At 45.0% G+C, this 23,339-nt stretch overlaps 1 protein-coding gene across 1 annotated transcript in view; it reads right to left on the bottom strand.

The window, feature by feature from the left end:
- The window catches only part of SORCS3 (sortilin related VPS10 domain containing receptor 3), a 523,227-nt gene that overhangs the window by 357,723 nt on the left and 142,165 nt on the right, over positions 1-23,339 (bottom strand). The window contains exon 2 of the mRNA XM_081104642.1: positions 2,476-2,543. Coding sequence (XP_080960768.1) covers positions 2,476-2,543 — 68 coding nt within the window. The remainder of the gene's footprint in view (positions 1-2,475; positions 2,544-23,339) is intronic.

The following is a 23,339-nucleotide window of genomic DNA, read 5'->3' as shown; positions in this document are numbered from 1 at the left end:
TGATTCCCAGTCGGGGCACATGCCCAGGTTGTAGGCTCGATCCCCAGTATGAGGCATGCAGGAAGCAGCCGATGGATGATTCTCTCTCATAGCTGATGTTTCTCTCTCTCTCTCCCGCTCCCTTCCTCTCTGAAGTATATATATTTTTAAGTTAGAAGAGGCCCCAGCAATTGGTAAAACTCCCACAAAGTTGAGGAGCAGTTTCTTTCCTCAGTCATACTCTATGCAGGTTCCTAAGCGGGGCTTTATCAGACCCATGAACCTTCTGAAACACAATACAGTAGCCCGGGCCAGGTGCGCAGTTGGTTAGAGGATTGTGCTGATACACCAAGGTTGTAGGTTCAATCTTTGGTCAGGAAACATACAAAAATCAACCAATGAATGCATAAATAAGGGGAACAGTAAGTAGATGTCTCTCTCCCTTCCTCTCTCTCTCTAAAATCAATTAATACTTTTTTTTAAAAAAAAAAAAAAGCATATTCTTAGCCCAGCCAGTGTGGCTCAGTGGTTGAGCATCGACCCGTGAACCAGGAGGCTACTGGTTCAATTCCTGGTCAGGGCACATGCCAGGGTGTCAGGCTCCATCCTGATGGGGGGCGGGGGGGGGGGGCGTGGGAGGCAGCTGATCAATGATGTTTCTTTTTCATCAATGTTTCTATTCCTCTCCCTTCCTCTTTCTCTAAAAAAATCAATAAAAAACATCTTTAAGTACATTCTTATATAGCATTTAATTACAGGGAAAGCCCACAATATCCACCAGCTTTTCAAATCCCTAACAGGTCCCACCACGTGGGGCTTGCTTTGTTATTTGCATTAAGCAGACAGTACGGGAGTCAGGCTTCAGGGGTCAGCACAGTGTCACTGCGATTGGACCTGCTAGGAAGGTGTCTGAGCCTCTCATCCTCTGGGAGTCCCGCATGAGTGGAGAGAGGCATGCTTTCATATATTACAAGTCCCTGGTTACTTCTACCTCTGCCAATTTTCAATGAGCAGCAAAATTAGGTGTTGGACATTTTATGCAAATGGAGGCAGGCCTCAATCAATAGGAGCAATTAACCCCTAAATATTTAATAGATGTTGTGACTGCTCCCCTTCCCTGGGAGAGAGGCCCTGGCTAGTCCTCTGCAAACAAACAAGTCACCTGAGGCAGCAGCAAGGTGGGCAGACACTCACGGCCCAGACGCCTCAGCTGCAGACCCCAGGAAACCCTCGGGACAGGGCTCTGCGATGAAGACACAGGCAAGTGAAGGGCCTTTTGTGACAGCATCCTCCCCAGTATTGACAAAGGACAAAGGACACGGGACACATACACGGCCTCTTGAGTCCCATGGATAGAATAAGTATGGACATGAAATGCGGACTCACGGTGGCTGATGAAACTTGCTGTTGTCCTGTGTGGCAGGCAGTGTGGCTGTGAGCAGAGCATGCGTGGAGGAGGTCTGTGGAAGGCTAAAGTGGGCAGGCGTCCCTGATCCAGGGAAACTCCTAGGTTCATGGCTGGCTGCGTGCAAGCTCTGCCTGTGCTACCCCACCCACATCCACCTTCTTCCTGTCCTGGTGCCGCAGCATCCCATCAGGGCTGATTTACCTACCACCCACTATGGGCACCGAGCCTAGGGCACAAATGCCTTCGTCCTTTTAAAGTCAAAACAAAAAAAAATGCAATTTTAGGCTGAAAAAGTGTTTTAACGCATTTGTCATACCAATGCACTCATAAGATATATCTTTTAATATTATTGTCTAGAGCAGTGGTTCTCAACCTTCCTAATGCCGGGACCCTTTAAGACAGTTCCTCATGTTGTGGTGACCCCCAATTTCATTATTACAAACTGAACATAATTAAAGCATAGTGATTAATCACAAAAACAATATGTAATTACATGTGTTTTCTGATGGTCTTAGGCGACCCCTGTGAAAGGGTCGTTCGACCCCCCAAAGGGGTCGCGACCCACAGGTTGAGAACCGCTGGTCTAGAGGAAGGAGCCCACAGAGGCTCCCACAGAGGCTAGGGACCGTGAAAGTCCCTGCACACTGCTGATTCCCACATGGGTGTATTCTCGTAAGTTCAGGCTTCTCAAAAACAACAGCGCCTCACAGACGCCAAGGACTGACAACAGTCGCACCAGGACAAGCATCCCTCGTACAACAGATCCCTTCCCCAGGGTCTCTCCTTGTCAGGCACGCTCCCCCATCTCTCCAACCGCACCTGTGTTCACCTGGAAGCGCGACACACTGCAGAACACAGAAGCAACAGCCCTGCCCAGGAGAACATGTGACCGGCCCCGAAAGAAATAAGCAGAGTGCTAAGGCAATCCACAGGTGTGCGCCATTGGTGCCATCGGGGACACTAAAGAGGGCTTCAGGGGGAGGACCCCCTCCCTGATGCTCCTTCCAAACAGGCTTCCCAGCCCCTCAGCTGTCATTTCTCACGTGAGCCCAGCCAAATGGCCCCTTAAGATCCTCTAAGCCACTTACCTCCAAAGTGAACTCTCCGTCACACTCCCCAGGTTGAAGTCATAAAGCTTCGTCAGGATAAGTATGACCTGTGAGGGGGTGAGGAGGAGGGCAGAGGAGAGGAACAAAAGGGGGAGAAAAGGGAAGCTTATGTTAGTTTGTATAACAATATGCACTGCCTCTCAAATCACCCAGAGGAAGGCTTAGTAGCGATCCCTTTAGTTGACGGGTTATTATAGGATCAAACAAGGGCGAAACATGTTCATCTAATGCATCCCCAGGAGCTGGTAGCATTTATTTTAATCCTGAAGATGCTTTGCACTTGAAAGAAAAACATGCCAACAGGAATTCACTGGGAATTGACAGTTGTTTCTCCACAGCTGTCCTTCTTCAAGGTCAGGCACGGCTGGTGGGCTTCGCTCACTGGCGTGGCCACCCCGGGAATCAGAGGATGGGCTGCTTTTGATCTGGAGATGACTCTGACTTGCAGACTTGGTCTAAAAAGGTAGAAGGAACTGGGCCCCATTCTGCCTACAGGGGTTCAAAGAGATTTTGTGTTTCCATCACTAGGACCATAAATATTTCTATGGCAGGCAGGTCCAGTTCCCAATAGTCCCTGATGCCACCTGCCACCTACCATGCAGTATCTGTCCCCACCATGGAGTACGCAGGTCATTGGACTCCACTGGACTCCAGGACACTTTCCTGACTCCAGTTGAAATCACAAGGCCCGTGCTGAAATGGTCTTGGCTGGTGGGTCTGGTCCTATGCCAGTGATGTGATGGCAAACCTTTTGAGCTCGGCGTGTCAGCATTTTGAAAAACCCTAACTTAGATCACCAACTCACACCATACACAAAAATAAACTCAAAATGGATAAAAGACTTAAACGTAAGACGGGAAACCATAAAAATACTAGAGGAATCCACAGGCAGCGAAATCGCAAACATATGCCGAAGAAATTTCTTCTCTGATAATGCTCCTAGGGCAATGGAAACTAAAGAGAAAATAAACAAATGGGACTACATCAAAATAAAAAGCTTTTGCACAGCAAAGGAAACCATCAAAAAAACAACAAGAAGACCCACTGCATGGGAGAACATATTTACCAATGATACCACCGATAAGGGTTTAATTTCCAACATATACAGGGATCTCATGAAACTTAACAAAAGGAAGATAAACAATCCAATAAAAAAATGGGCAACGGACCTAGATAGACACTTTTCGAAAGAGGACATACAGAAGGCAGAAAGACATATGAAAACCTGCTCAAAGTCACTAATTATACGAGAGATGCAAATCAAAACGACAATGCGTTATCATCTCACACCTGTCAGACTGGCTATCATCAACAAATCAACAAACAACAAGTGTTGGAGAGGATGTGGAGAAAAAGGAACCCTTCTGCACTGCTGGTGGGAATGCAGACTGGTGCAGCCACTGTGGAGAACAGTATGGAGCTACCTCAGAAGACTAAAAATGGAACTCCCATTTGACCCTGTGATCCCACTCCTAGGAATATATCCCAAGAAACCAGAAACGCCAATTAGAAAGGATATATGCACCCCTATGTTCATAGCAGCACAATTCACCATAGCTAAGATTTGGAAACAGCCTAAGTGCCCATCAGCAGATGAGTGGATTAGAAAACTGTGGTACATCTACACAATGGAATACTATGCTGCGGTAAAAAAAAAAGGAACTCTTGCCTTTTGCAACAGCATGGATGGAACTGGAGAGCATTATGCTAAGTGAAATAAGCCAGTCAGAGAAAAATAAATACCACATGATCTCACTCATTTGTGGATTATAGAGAACAACATAGACTGATGAAAAAGGACAGACCCAAAGACTGAGAAACAGCGATCAGGCTATCAATCCCCAGAAGGAAAGTAGGGGAGGGCGGGGGTAAGGGGAAGAGATCAACAGAAGGACTTGTATGCATGTATATAAGCCAAACCAATGGACATGGACAACGGGGGGATGGGAGCATGAGTTTGTGTGTGGGGGGGAGGTTGGGGGTTAAGGGGGGGGGATGAGGACACATTTGTAATACCTTAACTAATAATAAAAAAAAAAAAGAAAAAAAAAAGAAAAACCCTAACTTAACTCTGGTGCCGTGTCACATATAGAAATTTGTTGATATTTGCAACCATAGTAAAACAAAGACTTATACTTTTGAGATTTATTTTATATATTGAAATGCCATTTAACAAAGAAAAATCAACCAAAAAAATGAGTTCACGTGTCACCTCTGACATGCATGTCATAGGTTCGCCATCACTGTGACCTATGCCCTTTAAACTTCCCCAGCTGGAGCCTTGGATATAAGACATCTCCCTGCCTTCCCCTCATGAACCTGGACAGTGGCTTAGGCACAACTCCGTACCTACAAAAATGCTAAGCGCTTGCACCTGAATCGATTTTAATCAAAACGCAGGTGCCTAATATACTGTGTCTGCCTGCACGCGTCATAATCCAGTTACACATAATTGTGTTTATCTAAATTTAATGCACAACTCATTTCACTTTTCTCAGCTCCAGCCCATTCCACAATTTAACTTCCTCCAGTTCATTTGCACAGCAGCCATTAAACACTTTCTGAGATAATGAATTTCTGCTACCAAGATGGGGCCTTCCCATTCTAGGTATCCATTTACGATTAAAGAAAAATAATCAGCCATTATATTGAACATGTTTATGGCATTTAACCGACAACAAAACACTCACTTTGATATTTACTCTCATCCCGCACCCCATGGGGTCAGTCAGCTCCATTTCCATTTCTTTATGTAAACTGAGAAACAAATTAGAGGCAAGGATGTGACCCATTACAGGTCACAGAGAGTCCATGACAAAGTTGGTTTAGGACATTCAACTTTTCTGCGGGGCCATTACTAGAGGGCTCATGGGTCTCCTCTCTGACCGAGTCCTATGCTGGGAAGTGGTGGGATGGCAAGAAACAGCTAAGCCAAGAGAGACATCACTGGCACGGTTCTTTGTAGAACAGTAGACTCTGCTAAGCCACCTGTCCTATTAGCAGAGCGCAACAGCAAGGAGTGTGAATCCCTTGCACAGAGCTGCTCTCCACAGTCACTCCGTGGTCCCGGCCTCTCCCAGTCACAATGAGTTTCCTCATTTGTTAAAATCAGGGGCTACTGAAGGCAAGGGACTTAACCACACCCTTCCCAACCAGATGCTTAACAATGTGCCAGATAAGTCCTGTCTTGTAGAATTAATACACACACACACACACACACACACACACACACACACACCAGATCTCTCCCTTTTATTTTTCCTTATTTTTTCTACAAAGTTACTCACTCAGTATTTAAAAGCACAGGTGGGCCCGGCCTGCATGGCTCAGTGCCTAGATATCCCATCAGGCCTGCATATCCCATCAGTTACCGTCTCATAGACTTTTAACAATTTAGGGTAGGATTCGTGGTTTGTACTTCTGCCTCCCTAACAGACAGGCTCAGCATGTCAAAGGTTCCTATAAATAATCACTTTTTGAGTCAATGAAAGATAATGGTGTTTGGGCAATAAATCATAGTCTTCAGAAAGGGGTGATATGAATCTAGTCTGCTACCTTCATTTTACAGATGAGGAAACTGAGACACGGAGAAAGTGACTCAGGTTGAAGTCCCAATAATGTGTGACCTTGACCAAGTGCCCAGGACACTATTCCCACATCGTGAGTAGAGTGGAGCCTAATGGTCACTGAGGAGCAGTGATGTGGATCCACTGGCCCCGCTCCTGCCAAGTTTGACGTGAGGGGTCTGCGTAGTGTCCAGAAATCTTCCTGTGGCAACTGGAGGACCACTCTTTGAGAAATACTCCAGCACATCCTGATTCCTGTCCCAAGTCTGTGCCTCAGTGACGCCAGTCTCCCACCTTGCTGAGATCCTGATCTAGAAAAGCACCCCTTCCTCTACAATAAGTTTAGCCTAACAAAGAGGGCAGACGGATGTATGAGGAGGATGTCTCAGCAAAGTCACTGCAGCACTGTCCAGAGGAAAGGTCCCAACACTGAGAAGGGGTGGCTAGAAGCTTCCTTTCCCTGGGATCCAGCACAGAAAGATAATAATGAAGCTATGAAGAGTTGATAATGTAATCCTTAGCCTTTAGACCAGTGGTTCTCAACCTTCCTAATGCCGTGATCCTTTAATACAATTCTTCATGTTGTGGTGACCCCCAATTTCATTGTTACAAATTGAACATAATTAAAGCATAGTGATTAATCACAAAAACAATATGTAATTATATATGTCTTTCCTGGTGGTCTTAGGCGACCCCTGTGAAAGGGTCGTTCGACCCCCAAAGGAATCGCGATCCACAGGTTGAGAACCGCTGCTTTAGACATTCTATGTCAAGCAAACAAAACGAAGAACAAAAGAAAGCTTGCCCACCTCTGGCTTCTCTCGCCACTCAGGAGGGAATTACCAGGGAGGAAAGCTAAAAACACAAGCAGTAAGCCCACCTAACAAGCCCCAGGCTGCTGGGAAGGTAGTCAGAATAGAAAGAGAAAATGGGAGTGTGCCTCAGGAATCACCAGTGACTGGGTGTGGTGAGGAAGGGTGGAGGGCCCATAAAAAAACCTGACTTGGTTCTCATCCAATAGAGGTTCCCAGAGGAGAGTGAACATTCAAATTCAAAGAAGCAGCAGGGAGAAAGCATTAATTGAACTCCTACTATGTGCTAAATACTATGCTGGATGCTTCTCCATCCTCACAAATTTTTGAGACTGAGCAGATGTTATATAATATCCCCATTTTACAGATGAAGAAACTGAGTCCTGAGAGCTAAGCAAATTGCCCCAATGGTACCAACTAGAAGAAAACAGAGCCAACATTCCCACCCAGGGCTACATGACTCCACCATGCCTGTTGTGCTCTAAATGCAATGCTTCTCCATTCAGCAAATGTTTATGTGAGCTTTTCGTGCACAAGGCAATGAACAGAAATACAGGGAGAAGAAATACATACCCTTGCCCTCCAGGAGTTTATCACTCATTCATGGATTCCACAAACAGTTATGGAGCACTCTTATGTGAATTCGAAATCTGGGAGAGAGCCAGGACTCAAAGCCCAGGGGTGAAGATAATTTTTGATTTTTTGGTTCTTGGAGGGAAAAAATAGAAAACAGAGATGTGTAATAAGAAAAGAACTAGACAAATTGTTAGGAGACTGAGGTTTGTGAAATAAACTGTCAAATAAGTAACTTTTTTACCTAACTGGCTACAATCCTGGAGAGATTTTAGACAGCAAGATAAATGAAAATAAATTAGAATAACTCATAAGTAAATAGCACTTCTCTCTCTTAATATAAGCCATGTACATACAGACACACACACACAGGGACAGGGTAGTAGAAAAGTCCCTAGCTATATATGTGAGTGTATATAAATATAGCTAGAAAAGCTAGTATATAGTTATGATAATATATATGTATATATTTATACACATAACCTTAAATTGCCATTTGACATCTTCTCTGGAAAAAACAAACACTGTTCACACATATCTTATAGCCTTTAACACAGTGGGTTAAAGAGACTTCATATGTCTACCTTGTCTGTTAGATTGTGATCTTCTTTAGGTTAGAAATCAGGTCTCTGCACCCCCAATATCTAGCACAACACCTGACACATGGCAGGTCCTATACAAGGTTCACTGAGTGAATTATAAACATGTGACAATAAAAGAAGAGGTGAGATGATAAACATATGAGAGATGAACAGATAATGAGTTATAACAGTTGAGAAGAGGAAGCAATTAAATTGAGAAAATGTGATCAGCAAAGTCTTCATGAAGGAGAGAGTATATGATCTGGGACTTGGAGCAAGGTAAGAATTTCCATATACAAAAATGGAAGCAACCTCCCTCCTTTCTTTCTCTCTCTCTCTCTCTCTCTCTCTCTCTCTCTATCCATCTTTTCCTCTTTTCCTTCCTTATTCCTTTCTGCCCTGGGAAAGAAAGGAAAAAGAACAATGGAATCATGCAGAATGGATGGAGAAAGCCCAACGTGTGGTCCAGCAACTAATAAAAAGTTATATAAGAATAAAGAGGGTGGTGACAATGAGGGACTATATTATAATAAGAGATTTGCTATGTATATATAGTACACACATTATGTATAATAATTAATATATATTAAGGGACTAGTATAAGAAGATAACAGAAAAGGGCATGGCCGGCCTCTTACAAAATCAGCTGGTAATGTCTATGTTGACCACCACCTCCAACTGTCTTGTCCCCAGACACCCAGTATCTCCTGCTGCCCCCAGATCTCAGGCCAGCCTTCTGCTAACTGCCTGATCTTTAGACAGTGCCAGTAGCTAATGTCTTTATTTCTCACTTCCCCCTCTCTCTTTCATTTATCTATTCCTGCCTTACTCCCAGCACAGCATAAGATTCTAGTGATAAAGGAGCAAAGGAGAAATGGTTCCTGTCCTCATGACATGTGTAGTGTTCCTGAACCTGCTGCCTTCCAGGATTCCCTACATTTGAACTAAGGGGTCCAAGTCCCTGGCAGGGTTAGGGTGAATGATATTTGGGGGTAAAGGAGCTTTCTACATTCTTTCCTAAGTGAGAGGAGGTACCCACACTCAGAACTGCAAAGACGGTTCAGTCCCGGTTCCACCCGAGAATGCTTCTAATTCTCCCCGCGTCTCTAATCACTTCCCATCGGGTCCATCTGTGAGCCTTCTGGATGGGCCCGTGTGGCAGCCTGGGGGAAAGACAGCACTTGCTGTGAGGGGGCTGCACTCTAAACTCCGTCTTACCACATCTACTGTGCGAGCCTGAGCAGCCTATATTGTCAGAACTGCTCCAACTTCCTAATCTGGATAATGATACACCTTCCCCTGCCAACCTCACAGAGCTGTTGATTCAAATCAAATAAAGGAAGTTGACCTGCTTTATGAGCTGTACTGTGCAAATATGAGTTATTAGTATGATAATTATTCTTCAGGAGACAAGGGTTCCCTGTAATCCTCGTTTCGTGAGAGGGAAAAGAGTCTAGAGTTGTGAAGCGCTGTCTAAAAAGTACTCATCATGGCCAGTTGGTGTGGTTCAGGGGTTGAGCATTGACCTATGAGCCAGGAGGTCACAGTTCAATTCCCAGTCAGGGCACATGCCTGGGTTGCAGGCTGGGTTGCAGGAGGCAGCCCATCAATGATGTCCATCATTGATGTTTCTCTCTCTCTCTCCCTCTCCCTTCCTCTCTGAAAGCAATAAAATATGTTTAAATAAATAGTAGACCCCATGGCAACACAGGAGGCTGCAGATCAGACAGGGGTGTTCACTGGCTCCTGTACTCAGCTTCCGAGGGAAGACAGGAGGCCTGGGGGGATTCCATCCTCTGACAGGATAATGCATCTTCAAATTCATAAATCACTATGAATGCTCTCACCCATGAGCACATTCAGTGAAGTGAGGACCTTTAGTGCCTATAAAATTTTACTCTGAAGGAAAACTACTTTAGTTCATTAAACCTCCATGAAATCTTGGTGCCTTTGAATCCATGGGGTTCTTTGCATGTCCCCCTCCAGTTCCCTCTCACCTCCTACCACCTTATTCCTGCCCCTACCTGACAGTTCTTTGTGTCCAGCCAATTGGAGTAGGGACCATGGCTTTCTTTACCAGAAGTAGTTGACAATCATAAGGATGCTAAGACATACTCCTCAGGGATTGCCTACAAGAGTGTATTGTTCAGTCTCAATAGAGTCTGAATTACGGGGTCCTCCTCCCCTCTCCAGAGCATTCCCTCAGGGAACAGAAATCCAATGCTTGTAGTGCACAACCCAAATGATCCCCAGTACAAGACTGTCGGCACCAACTGGGTATCCAGAAGTGTGCTGGGTATGTGCCAAATTCAGAATAACAAAGGGTGCTCCCTGCTCACCGTGAGCTTACAATCCAGTTGAGAGGACAAGGAGATAGTGTAAGAGATACCTGCTTTGTCATATATCATGCACAGAATTTCACAAATCTGTTGTCCCTTCCCAGGTTTTTTAAAGGGCATATCATCAACTCTGGGTCAAGATAAAACCTCAGTATATCCCCTAATTCCTCCCTTATCCCACCCATAACAAGATCAACCCTGAGTCTTCTGAAACATGTAGCTGTCCACTGTATCATTCAATTTCAGGTCCTCATGATTTTTTTGTCTACTCACTAATCAAAAATGTATGGAAGGCTTCCAGCTTGTTGCCCCTCATAAAATGTACATTCTGGAGGGGAGATAATAGGTAAATAGCTCAGAATTCAGATGATGGTAAGTGCTATTGTGGGGATATAAACAGAGGGAGAAGAATAAGTGCTAATGTACAGGGGTGGTCAGGAATATGCAAGCTACAGCAGTAAATAAGGAACTGAAGGAAGTCCTCACAAAATCCTGAGTGAGGTGAGGGATTAAATCATGTGTATCTGGGTAGTATATGTGACAAGCAGAGGAAGCAGTAAATGCAAAGATCCTGAGGCAGGAGTGTGTCTGGCATGTTCAAGAAATAGCAAGGGCCCTAGCCAGTTTGGCTCAGTGGATAGCATGTCAGCCTGTGGACTGAAGAGTCCCAGGTTTGATTCTGGTCAAGGGCGCAAGCCCAGGTTATGGGCTCAATCCCTAATAGGGAACATGCAGGAGGCAGCCAATCAATGATTCCCTCTCATCATTGATTCCCTCTCCCTTCCTCTCTGAAATCAATAAAAATACATTTAGAAAGAAAGAAGGAAGGAAGGGATGGAGGGAGGGAGGGAGGGAGGGAGGGAGGGAGGGAGGGAGGGAGGGAGAGAGGGAGGGAGGAAGAAAGGGCAAGGAGGCTGGAGCTGGAGCTGAGAGGGGAGAGATGAGGTCAGGGACATATTGGAGGCTTAGATCTTGTTTGAACTTGTGAACCATGTAAAGACTCAGGCTCTTGAGATGGGAAGTTGCTGGAGGATTTTAATAGTAGGACATAGTTTTAATTGGATCACCCTGATTGCTGTGTTGAGAAAGGCAGTAAGGGGACAACAGTGAATTAGGATCCTGTTTTTGTTTTGTTTTATATTTGTTATTGATTTCAGAGAGAAAAGGAGAGGTAGAGAGAGATAGAAACATCAATGATGAGAGAGAATCATTGATTGGCTGCCTCTTGCACGCAGAATCGAGCCTGCAACCCCCGCATGTGCCCTTAACTGGAATCAAACCTGGGACCCTTCAGTCCGCAGGCTGATCCTCTATCCTGTTTTAATCATCCAGGTAAAACATGGGGTGGGTTATACCAGAGCAACAGCAGTGGACAGAGAAAAAGGACATGATGTGAATAGATTTTGAAGATAAAGACAAGAAGATTTGCTGACAAAGTGTATACGGGGTGTGAGTGAAAGAGAATAATCAAGAATAACCCTCCTAGTTCAGGACTAAGCATCTGGAAGCACAGAGCCACCACATTATGAGGTGAAGACCACAGGTGTGGAATGGAGATTAGAAGCTTAGCTTTGGACTTCAAGTTTGAGAACCCTATGAGAAGACAAAGAGAGAAGTCAGATAGTCAGCTGGATAAATGAGTCTAGAGTTCAGGGAAGAAAGTCTAGGCTAGAAATATCAACTTGGGATTTGTCAGTGATTAGATGGTATTTAAAGACATGAGACTAGGACAGATCACCAAGAGGTGAAGTGTGGATAGGGATGTGAGGACAGAAGGCTGGGGCATGCCAGCATTCGGAGATCAGAGAATCCAGGAAGGGAAACCAGTGTGTGTTTAGACCTCTCAACACTGGCACAGGGGGTGCTCACTGAATGGTATTTACTACAGAAGAGACTTTCAATGATCAGAAGGAAGAAGATGCCTTCTGTGGAGGCCAGTAAGCCTCTTTCCCCGGATTCCTCTGTAATTGATCTGAAGTGGCCACTGTGGCAGAGACAGAGGCTTTGCCTTGACTTGACATGGACTTCCCCACACCAAGGCTGATGCGGGTATTATCACTGCTGAGTTCCCAACCTGCCAACATCAGAAACCAGTGCTGAGACCCCATTAGGGCAGCTGGTGGCAGGTTGATTACACTGTGCCCCTCCCATCACATAGGGGGAGCAATTTCTTCCCATTGGGATTGCTTTCCTGCCTCAAGTGATTATGCTAGAATCAAACTCTTCCCATTTCAGAAGGCCTTATTCACTGTCATGATATCCCACACAGCATCACTTCTAACAAAGGAACTCATTTCACAGCAAATGAAGTGCAGTCGCGGGCATGTCCATGGAATTCACTGGCCTAACCACAGGCTTCATCACCGAAAAGCATCCGGCCTGAGCCAGTGGTTGAATGGACTTTCAAAGACTCAATGGCAGGACTAGCTGAGAGCCAACACTCTGAGGTTGTGGTGATGCCCTCCAGGGTGTGGATGTAACTAATACAGAGTTGGGCAAAAGTAGTTTTACAGTTGTTCACAGGGACAATAATACGATAATTAATGATAATATAAGAATAAACTCTGTGTTTTGCATACTCACAATTGTAAACCTACTCTTGCCCCATCCTATATTTAATCAAAATATAAAGGTCTGAGAGGAAAGGAACAAAAGTAGGAGTGGCCTTCTCCTTATTACACCCAGTAAGCCATTACAGGATATTTTCTTCATGTCCCCGCATCCTTTGGCTCTGTTGAAAGAGAAATCTTGGTTCCTAAGGAGAAAATTGTCACCAGGAGACAAAACACCTTTCTATTGAACTGGACGCTGAAACTAATACCCAGCTATTTTGAGCTTTTCATGCTACCACTGAACCAACAGCAAAAGAAGGGGTTACTGATGAATAGGGGGTGGAAATGGATGCGCAAAGAGCTAAAGGGGTGATTGTTATGTGTATTTACTCCTGGCCCACTTTCCTGCCTATGTATTGTAGGTAACCAGGACCCTGTTCCTAAGACTCTCCTGTCATATGGCTTTTAATTTGATTCTGCCAATGGGAGGGGGAGGGTACTTGTGGGGAATGGTGGAAAAGGATAAAGCCACTGTCTCCACACTTCTGTTTTCTGGTGACAACTGCATGGCAGCAACAGAGTTGGTGGCGGCAGCAGCATCTGTTGGAGGTCTCAATGACAGGAAGTGCAGGCTCTTAGATGTCTGCTAACTGAGTTCAGTACACACAGTGGGAATCTGGGTGGCAGAGACCTTGACCTCTTTTTTTTTTTGAAATATGTTTTTATTGATTTCAGAGAGAGGAAGTGAGAGGAAGAGACAGACAGAAACATCCATAGTGAGAGACAATCATTGATCAGCTGCCTCCTGTATGCCCCTTCCTGGAGATCGAGCCTACAACCCAGGCATGTGCCCTGACCAGGAATCCAATCATGACCTTGATGCTCAACCACTGAGCCACACCACCTTGGTGACCCTTGGCCTTTTTCTTCTCCTCCAGTGCAAGATGTAATAGTTTCTACTTTGCCTTTGTCTTTCTTACTCCTCCAGCCTTTCCAGCGCTCTTGTCATCAACTCCTGCCTTTAGTGTCTTCTCTTAGAGATATCTTAAAGCAGAGAACTTCAGTGATACAGAATGGTCTGTGAAATTAAAAGAGACCCAGGAGAGTATGTGTCTGGAAACCACGTAAAGAAAGTGTTTCAAGGAAGAAGAGGTACTCAGCTGTATGAAATGCTGTCAATTCATGTACAAGAAAGATTAAGAATGGACCATTGGATTTAGCTACTGATGACTGTAAAGGCCTTCAGAATGACCCATTTACTGAATTTCTCCTCTTCACCTCTCTTCCAGCCTTACACCACAATCCTGTTACCTATTGACAAATAATCTCTAGTGGAGCCAAGGAAGGAATAAGAGATAGAGAAATTAATAAGTACAGTCATCATTATTTAAAATGGGGCCAACGTTAAGGAAATGCTTTGCAGAATTTGGGAGCTGAGTAAGGCAAGTGACAGATCAAGGCAATGAAAATGTAGTGTGGCTGAAACAAGGAGCTTGTGAAAAATGTCTGTTGAATAGTGGGGGGTTTGTTCTAGTTTTTTGTAACAAGCCATTAAAAATGAATTAAAAATCCATTCACTTTCTTTCCCTAAAGGACTTGGAAAATGAGAGAGATGGCCTTCTCATGGAAATGACTTAGGTAGCATACAGCCCAGTAACAGGGGTGGGGCCAAATGACCACAGAATTCCCTGCCATGTTGACATGATGACATCTGTATGCCCTGATGTCAGCTAACTAGAACTAAGGTTAATTAGCTCCAAAAGGAGCCTGAGCTTGGACCTTCCTACATGTCCATCTCTCCTTCCATCCAATCACCAGCCTGTGGAGGAAGCCACGGAAGGGCAGAAACAGATGTGAGCAGATGAAAGATGAAATGGTGCCTCCAAGGCCACTAAAGTGAAGCTTCCAGAGGTAATCATCAGCACAGAGGAAACATAACCAATCCGTCTCCTTGGAAAAAGAGCAGAAGCTCTAAACCAGACCGACTTCGTGTGGAATCCAGGCTCTTCCACGTACTCTTGGTGTGACCTTGAGCAAGGGACTTACCCTATGAGCCTCAGTGTCCTCATCTGGAAAATTCAGCCAATATCCTTCCCTTCATTGGACTGTTGTGAGGTATCTTCTGCCAGGCCAGTAGTAAGCCCTCAGTATATATTAGGTCCCTTCTATCCCCAGTCTCTGAGCAAATCAGGTCATTTTCCCTCAAGTAGTAAAATGCCATGTCTCCAAGAGGGAGCATGTCACTTCTTTAGTGTTGACAGCTTGAAGTTCACAACACAAAGAGCAACCTCTCCAGGCAATCCCTCACTGATATGAGGATAAAAGCCTGGAGCAATCCCTGGTGTTTGCTTTCTGTGGACATTCATTGACAGCCTTGGCAATGGAAAGATCACAGATCCATCAAGTCCATTTTTCCTGGTGTGATCCTACCCACTTGTCTTTTTCCATTTCAGGATCTGTCTCTGCTGGTCCTGCCTGCAGGCATGCACACTCCCCTTCCTTCTGCCACTCCTGTCAGGGGCATCATTGCCACTTCTGTCTCAAGAGCTGAAAAAGCTCTCAGCTAAGCCATTTTAGCTTCTGACCCCAGTGGAGTTTCTGGGCATCAGCAATTCCCCAGATTGGAAGTAGCTACCAGCTGGAGTGCTTCAAGTGAAATCAAGAGCAGAGACATGACTACATTGTAAGATATCTCATGGTAAACACATCTGTCTTATTTGTTAGGATATCTTCATACCTGGGACAATGCCCAGCACATCCCAGATCCCTGTACACAAGTATGAAGCAAATAACCTATCATCCAATCCATAGCATTTATCACAACCTGTCTCTTATTCAACCCTACAAATTAGTACAAAGTCTCTCTCATGGGCTAAATACTGTAGAAGATGGAGGAATGAGAGACACAAAGTTCCTGACCTAAGGCATTTTCAGTGCAAGAAGAAAATTATACGTCTCAACAACTACATTCAGTGGAAGTAAGGATTGGTCTGACACCAGATTGGCTGGAGACATTCCACCTATTGTCTCATGTGAGTCACACAGTAACCCCACAAGGTTGACAGCTAATACAAATGAGTGATTTCTAAACTGGGGTAAAGGGTAGGATTATCCTCCATACAATTTTTTACAAGAAGCAATATTTGATCTGGCTAATTTTAGTAGGTGAAGAAGGCAAAGGGCTTTTCAGGCTAAGGAGGCAACATGAGAAAACACAACTAGGCTGAAATTGTCTGTCATGTGCCAGGACCAGGGCCTGGCTTGTTGAGTCTAGAGCTTCAGATGCATGGAGAAGGAGATAGAGACCTAGACTAGGGGCAGATAATGATGGTTTTAAACACCAGCTGTGCAAACTTCCCATTGTCACTGTAATAAGTTACTACAAATGTGGTGGCTTAACATGACACAAATGTATTATCTTACAGTCTTGGAGACCACAAGCCCAAATGAGTGTCATTGGCTAAGGTCAAGGTGTCACAGGGCTGTATCCCTACCTCCCTTCTGGAGGCTCTAGGGGAGTATCTGTCTCCTTGCCTCGTCCAGCTTCTAGAGGCTGTACACATTCTGTGGTCTGGGGCCACCTTCCATCTTCAAAGCCAGTGGCTGCTTGAGTCTACCTCACATGACATCACTCTGACTCAGACAGACTTCTGCACCCCTCTTCCCCATTTAAGGATCCTTCTGATTACATTGGGTCCACCCAGATAATCACTTTATCTTAAACTCAGCCATCTACTATCTTAATTCCCCTTTGCCATGTAACCTAGTCACCGGTTCCAGGAATTAGGGCTTAGGCATCTTTGTGAGGCCACTACTCTATCGCAAGCAGGTTAAAGAGTTTTAACTGTGCTCAGTAAATAGTAGGGAGGTGTCTAATGTACTTCAGCAGGTGAATGATCCATTGGCACCTGCATTTTGGAAACAAAACTATCTGGAGTATGAAGGGTATATCAGTGAAGATGAAGAGCAGGGAGCCTTAAGAGAAGGATATTGCAAACATAAGAAAAAGAGATCTGAATTGAAGCTATGGCAGTGGGAAAGGAAAGAAGGAAAAAACTGAAAGTTGTTACTAAAAGTCACAAATGGGGCATCATAGAAAAGAATGGGGTCAAAAATATATCCAAGATTTTCAGGAAGTTAGTGTGCTTCATTGTATTTCCCAGGCCTGGGCTTGAAATCAGCTCTAAACACTTACAGGAGGACCATCTTATGTTCCCACGTCCTAACCTTCATTGCATGCCCCAGGTTGGTTGGATGAGTTTCCAACTTATTCCTCTGAATCTGTACACCCTCCCTTTCTTGGACATGAGCTCAAGGCCAAAGCTGCCTCTCTGCCCCATCTTGCTCTTGCCCATCTGCCTAGAGGACTAGTGGACGTGTTTGTCACTACCAGCCCGACTGCCTCAGCCTCTGAGAATCTCCTTCCCTAGATAAACATTTCTTGTCCTCACTCACAGTTCTGGTCACCTCTTGGGCTCCTTTCACAAACCGCTTGCCTGGACCTCACTTGTGAATTGCCCAGATTCCCATGTTTTCCTTAACTGGCTTTGTTCTAGGTCTTGCCAGAATAGCAGAGAATTGGGCCATGACAGCCACATCCCAAGAGATGACAGATGAAGGGCTGCCCCATCTCTGTGGCGGGAAGTGGGGAGGGGTTATAGATTTTAATCTGTTCAAGCTCTTGATCAGAACTCCAGAGGTCTGTACCATATATCACAGGAAAAGGACCATCCATTCGAGCAAAAGCGTGCTCATAAATCCCAGACATTAGAGGTGGAAAATATTTAGGGTGTAATCAGGGCTGTGCCAGATCCAGAGAAGAATTGCTCCCCTCCAGTCTTTTGCAGTGGGCAGCATTCCTCTCGCAGCCACATCAATATTTCCAGCGGAAAGTTATCTGGATTGCCTAAAATAACACAAGCCTGGCTTTTGTCTCCATATAACTCCTTGGAAAGGAGCAGAAACTCTCATGGCTGATGGTGGATGATTTAAGAGCCCTCTCCCGTGTAACCTAAGACATAATAACAAAGAACACATAATTTATTTGTATTGATTTGCCAGCACACATTTGATCATATCTCCTTGTCCTTCCTTTTGCTAAGAATCCATGGCCATGGTCCTGAAAAATGTATCTTTTGCGAAATGTCTCTGTAAAAAAAATCAGTCCCTCAGATATCTTGGCTATAGCAAAGGAGACCAGGCCAGAGAGACCTGCCAAGGAAAAGGGGACAGGGAGCTGGCAGTCCTGCCTGTGTGTCAACCCTGGTCTAAACCACCTCCCTCCACAATGTGAAGTCAACAAGGTGTGCATCGTAATTATAGCCTCCGTTTTGAGACAGGGACTGCCAGAGGCAGAAAGAGAAACTGGGGACAGATCAGATTCCTGTCCTGGAGGAATGAGGGGTACAGAGGAGCTGTTCAAGTTCTGAGACAAAGAGAAGGAATTTTTTTAAATGATCAGAAACAAGTTTATACCTCACTCTAGACTGAGGTGGCATAAAAATGCCCACGTGTACAGCACTGCTTCCATTTAACCTTAATTCAAGGTTATTGTAGTCAAATAATCTTGTACTGAGCATCTACTGTGTACCTGACTCTGCTCCAGAAGCTAGAATGAGTTAAACATAGATCTTCTCTCCAGAGACTTTCAATCTAACAGGAGGAAAACAGGTAAGTAGGCAAATGCCTTACTTAATGTGATTTCTGTGCTAACAAGGGTACTTACTGCACTAACTGAAGGACGTTTGACTCTTATGACTCCATAGTGTGGTGGCTCCTTTCATTCCAGGATAGAACAGAAAGCAATGGGGAAAACCTAGAGAAATGACTTTGCATTTTGACAATCCCTGCTGCTGCCACATCTCAGGGGAACATCATGGGATACAGCAATGTCAAGACAAATGGCTTCCTGGTAGGTGTCCACTCAACACATTCAATATCAGGTCTAATGTCCCCTGATCCCACCCACACATTGTATAATGGCGCCCAGTCAAAATCCTTGGCCTACAGAATCCATGAACATATTAGAGTGTTTTTCTTTTGCACCACTAGTTTTGGGGTGGTATTTTATGCTGAAAATACACCTGAAACACCATTCATCAAACACATGCAACATTTAAGGTTTAAAGTCATTATGCATGTGGAATTTTTTTCTAATAATTTATGTAGACTTAATCTCCATAGATAGAATATAAACTGGAGAGAACAGATTAAGAACCTAGCAGACATCTTCCCACAGGTATGCTATATCCGACATGCCCAAAAGAGTGATCATCACCCCTCACACCTCCACACTCCCTCTTTTGGAATGCTGCATCTCAAAGAGGACCCAACCACCCATGCAGTGTCTAAGTTAAATATCCAGGAATCCTCCTCATACCATATGCAAACCCATCCTGTTATTCTGCCCCTGATTTTCAGAGAGGAAGGGAGGGGAATAGAGAGTTAGAAACATTGATTCAGCTGCTTCCTGCACTCTCCCTATTGGGGATGTGCCCACAACCAAGGTATATGCCCTTGACCGGAATCGAAACTGGGACCCTTCAGTCCAAAGGCCGATGCTCTATCCACTGAGCCAAACCGGTTAAGGCATGATTTTCATACCTCGTCCTTCTGTGCATCCCTTGGGCTGTTCCTTCCCAAGTTCAAATTCTCATCCTCTCTCATGGGCCTTATTGCATCTGTCTCCTAATTGGTCTTCCTGCATCTAGTCACACAAGCTCTGTTCTACAAGGTGCCAGGTTGTCTTCCTCATCTCCAAATGTGCTCACATCATTCCTCAAAATCCTCAATGACTCCCTATTGCCTGTAGAGTAAAATCAAAAGTAAAAGGCAAAGAATAAAGTCCTTTTCAACCTGGCCCTTACCTTGGTCTCTATTCTCATGTCTTGTCACTCACTTTTTGAATCTGGGGTTCTACTTTCTGGCTCACTCATCCAAATCACATAACACAGAAACAATTTGAATGACTTCTTTCAGTTCTCACCAAAACAAAGATATCCTTAATATCTCTCTTTCTCTCTCTCTCCTCTTCCCCACGCACTCAATATTCTTATAAAGCCCTCTCTAGAGTCTAGAGCTATATTCTCCAATGCCATTGTCAGTAGCTACACATGGTTATTTAAATAAGAAAAATTAATAATTCAATTCCTCAGCCGCACCAGCCACATTTCAGGCACTCAACCGTCACATCAGGCCCCTGCTATTTTCTCACCTAACATGCAGACCCTACATCTCCATTGCTGATGTAGTGGAGAGCTAGGTTCTCCGTGCTGCCCAGAATCCATGCTTCCTTATCCTGTGAGCAATGCCCCTTTGAGGAACCAGTTCTCCCCATGATGAGCCATGTGGCATTGACGATGACATTGATCCTACCCTCAGCTTGAGGGCAGGCTCTATTGGCCTAAGGCAATCATCCACCCATCCATGGCACAGTGACTGGTTCAGGAAAAAACATGTTGCTCAACTAGACCCAATGAGACCCTGGATGAGACTTGCTGAGGCCTCTGGGAAAGAGAAGCATCCTCTTTCTTCCTCAAGGAATGCAGGAGTCCCGCTTCTTCTAAATAAAGTGGAATGAAGATGTGAGTTCTAGAATGCCTATCCTAAAGGGAGAGCCTCACGTGGCTGCTGGGTCACAATGTGGAACCTGAAAATGTAGCCAACACTGCACAAGGCAGAGTAGAAAAACTAAAGGAATCTAAGTCCTTGGTGATATCACTTGTGTTGCTGGATCAACCTGACCTGAAGCTATTAACCTCTAGTCTTTCATCTAAAATTAGCCAATAAATCCTCCTTTTTGTTCCAGCCTATTCATGTTCTTAACTGTTACACTTGAAGTACTCCTCCCATCCTTTAAGGCTCAGATCAAAGTTACCTCCTCCACAAAGCCTACCCTAATCCTCCAGACAGTTTCTATCACTTTTTTTATATGACTCTGGACACATCCTAACAGTATAACAATTCTCATCGCATCATGATATTAATATTTTACCTTCTTACTATACTATGAGATGTGAGAGCAAGTTTTGAGCCTCTTCATCTTTGTTACCAATAAACATAACCTTATCTGATATATAATAGATGCTTAGAAGCATCTGTTAATAAGTAAACATGTATAGGATAAACAGTAGCCAGTTGATAAATTTCAATCAATAGTAATGGTAGTATGAATAGAAGTCCACATTTAAACCCATTATCTCATTTAAACTTCACAATAATCCCATGAAATGTGACTATCATTATTCCTATTTCTTTCAGGGATGAACCAGAGTCTTGGAGAGATTAAGTAACTGACCAAAGTCCCACAATACATAATACATAAATGGCAGCGCCTAATATATTCTTCCTCTAAAAAAAATCTGGCTGTTCCCTCCCAATGTTTTATATTCTGCCTCCTTCCTGATTAAGATGTCAAGTTCCCGTGGCAGCCTGGTGCACACTAGAACCTCCCCTTCAACTCCCCAGGCTAAGTGCAAAGTAAACCCAACAAAATCCTCAACACAGAACCACAGACTCAACCTCAAGCCAACTCTTTATTCTAAGTGGTCAAGGAAGACACACAAAACTACAAGTCTAGTTTTAGACTTATAGTGTGAACTCGAGGTTGTGTGAACAACCTCAGCTCTTTGGGACTGAGGACCGGGACATTTCTTCTATAAGTAGTTCCCCCTGCCTCTCCATTCTCCTGACACCCAGCTTACACCCCCACATTTGGAGTCACACTCCACCCTGTTTCTTTCTCCAGGCCACCTCCCCAGCAGGATTCAGAGGGCAGGCCATGAAACAATAGGACTATTTCAATTGCTAACTAAAAATTGAAATGGAATGCTTGAGCGGCCCATCTTCGGTGTCCAATAAATAGTGGTTTCACTTCATTTCCTGGAAAGGAAATTGACTGGCCTTATTCTCCCTCTGACACACAGCTCCTGCTTGGCCAGGTCTAATACACAGCATGCTCAGTGAGTGTCGCCAACTTCCAGGTGCAACATAATCACATTCCATGCAGGTAAGAGTGCCCAGGGGACAGGCTCCAGGAGAAAGTGCTTGGGGCCAAGGTAGCACCTAGTTCAATGTTGCAGAAATAGCAAACTTCTCTGAGCTTGGGGGTGAATGGACACACACTGCTGGGTCCACTCAGAGGGGTGCAGAAATGCTCCCCCAGAATCTGGGCAAGATGAAATCTGGGGTGCCTGGCTCAGCCTCCCTCCAAACTCCGGCAGCTGGGTTCCTGGGGTTGACTGTACCTGGAGGCGACTCCCTTGCAATAACTGGTCTGGGGCTGCAGGTTATCTCCAGGGCTCTGCTCCTCCGCAGACCTGGACCATCTGGGAGCCTCCAGAGGAGGTCAGATGGCATAACCACCTCTTGGAAAGTTGGGATTGTTTCCAGAATTTCAGTGACTCAAGTTAACCAGGAACTACATGAGCCTTCCCTCGGGAAGTTATTATCTGGAGGAAGGAGGAGTTCCGGATATGGGGGAGTAGGGCTAAGGTGATGGGAGCCACACCACAGCTAATGACTCCCGAATGTTTATTCCCAGCCAGCCTGAATGAGGAGGAGGAATCACACACTTTAAGGGTCTGTATGAACTCGAGATCCATGGTCCAGCAGGAGTCCAGCTTCCTTTTTACATATGGGCACCACTCAAGTTCTCCAGCAGCCTCAAATGAACCCAACATGAGCCGCATGAGGTGGAGCACGAACAAGGCCCCAACCGAGGGTGAGATCTGTCCCACCATCTATCCAGTATGGCATGATGCAGGCACCGGAGGCCTACAAGCCACCACTGACAATACATTATTTTGCTGCAAGGTGGACCCACATCATAGAGTGTGCCTCCACCAGACAGCCAAAGCCTGCATAGGACAGCCACCCCTCTACACATCCACAAACACACACAAACACACACACACCCCGCATGCTGAGGAGGATGGAGTTCTCAGAACACTGGCCAGTGCCCAACCTCCCAGGCTCTCCCACAGCCGGTCTGGAGCAGGAGGTAAGCCCATCAGTACTATATATACAGCTGCATCCCAGCACCTGGATCAGGGACTGGAACAGATACTTGTCGGACGAATGGATGCAAGAGAAAAGCAACAATGAGCTCCTGGTGTATGTGTCATTCAACAGAAAAGAAACCCCATAGAGACTAAATGTATCGTAGTTAAAGCACACGTCCTGAAAGCAAACAGCCCTGGGTCCAGATCCCAGCACCACCACCTCCCCTGTGCCCTTGGGCAATTATTTAATCCCCAGAGCCCCTCTTTCTGCCTCTGTCACAGGCACACTGACCTCCTAGGGCTGCCATGAGGAATAAAGAAGAAGACAGTCGATCAAGAATTCATAGGAAGAAGTTGGGCCATGTTAGCTGGCATTAGAATTAGCTCTAGAAGTTCCATTTCTCTTAAAGGGTAGAATA

The sequence above is a fragment of the Myotis nattereri genome (genome assembly GCF_964212035.1).
Source record: "Myotis nattereri genome assembly, chromosome: 13".
NCBI lineage: Eukaryota > Metazoa > Chordata > Mammalia > Chiroptera > Vespertilionidae > Myotis > Myotis nattereri.
This window is presented reverse-complemented; position numbering and strand designations above follow the sequence as displayed.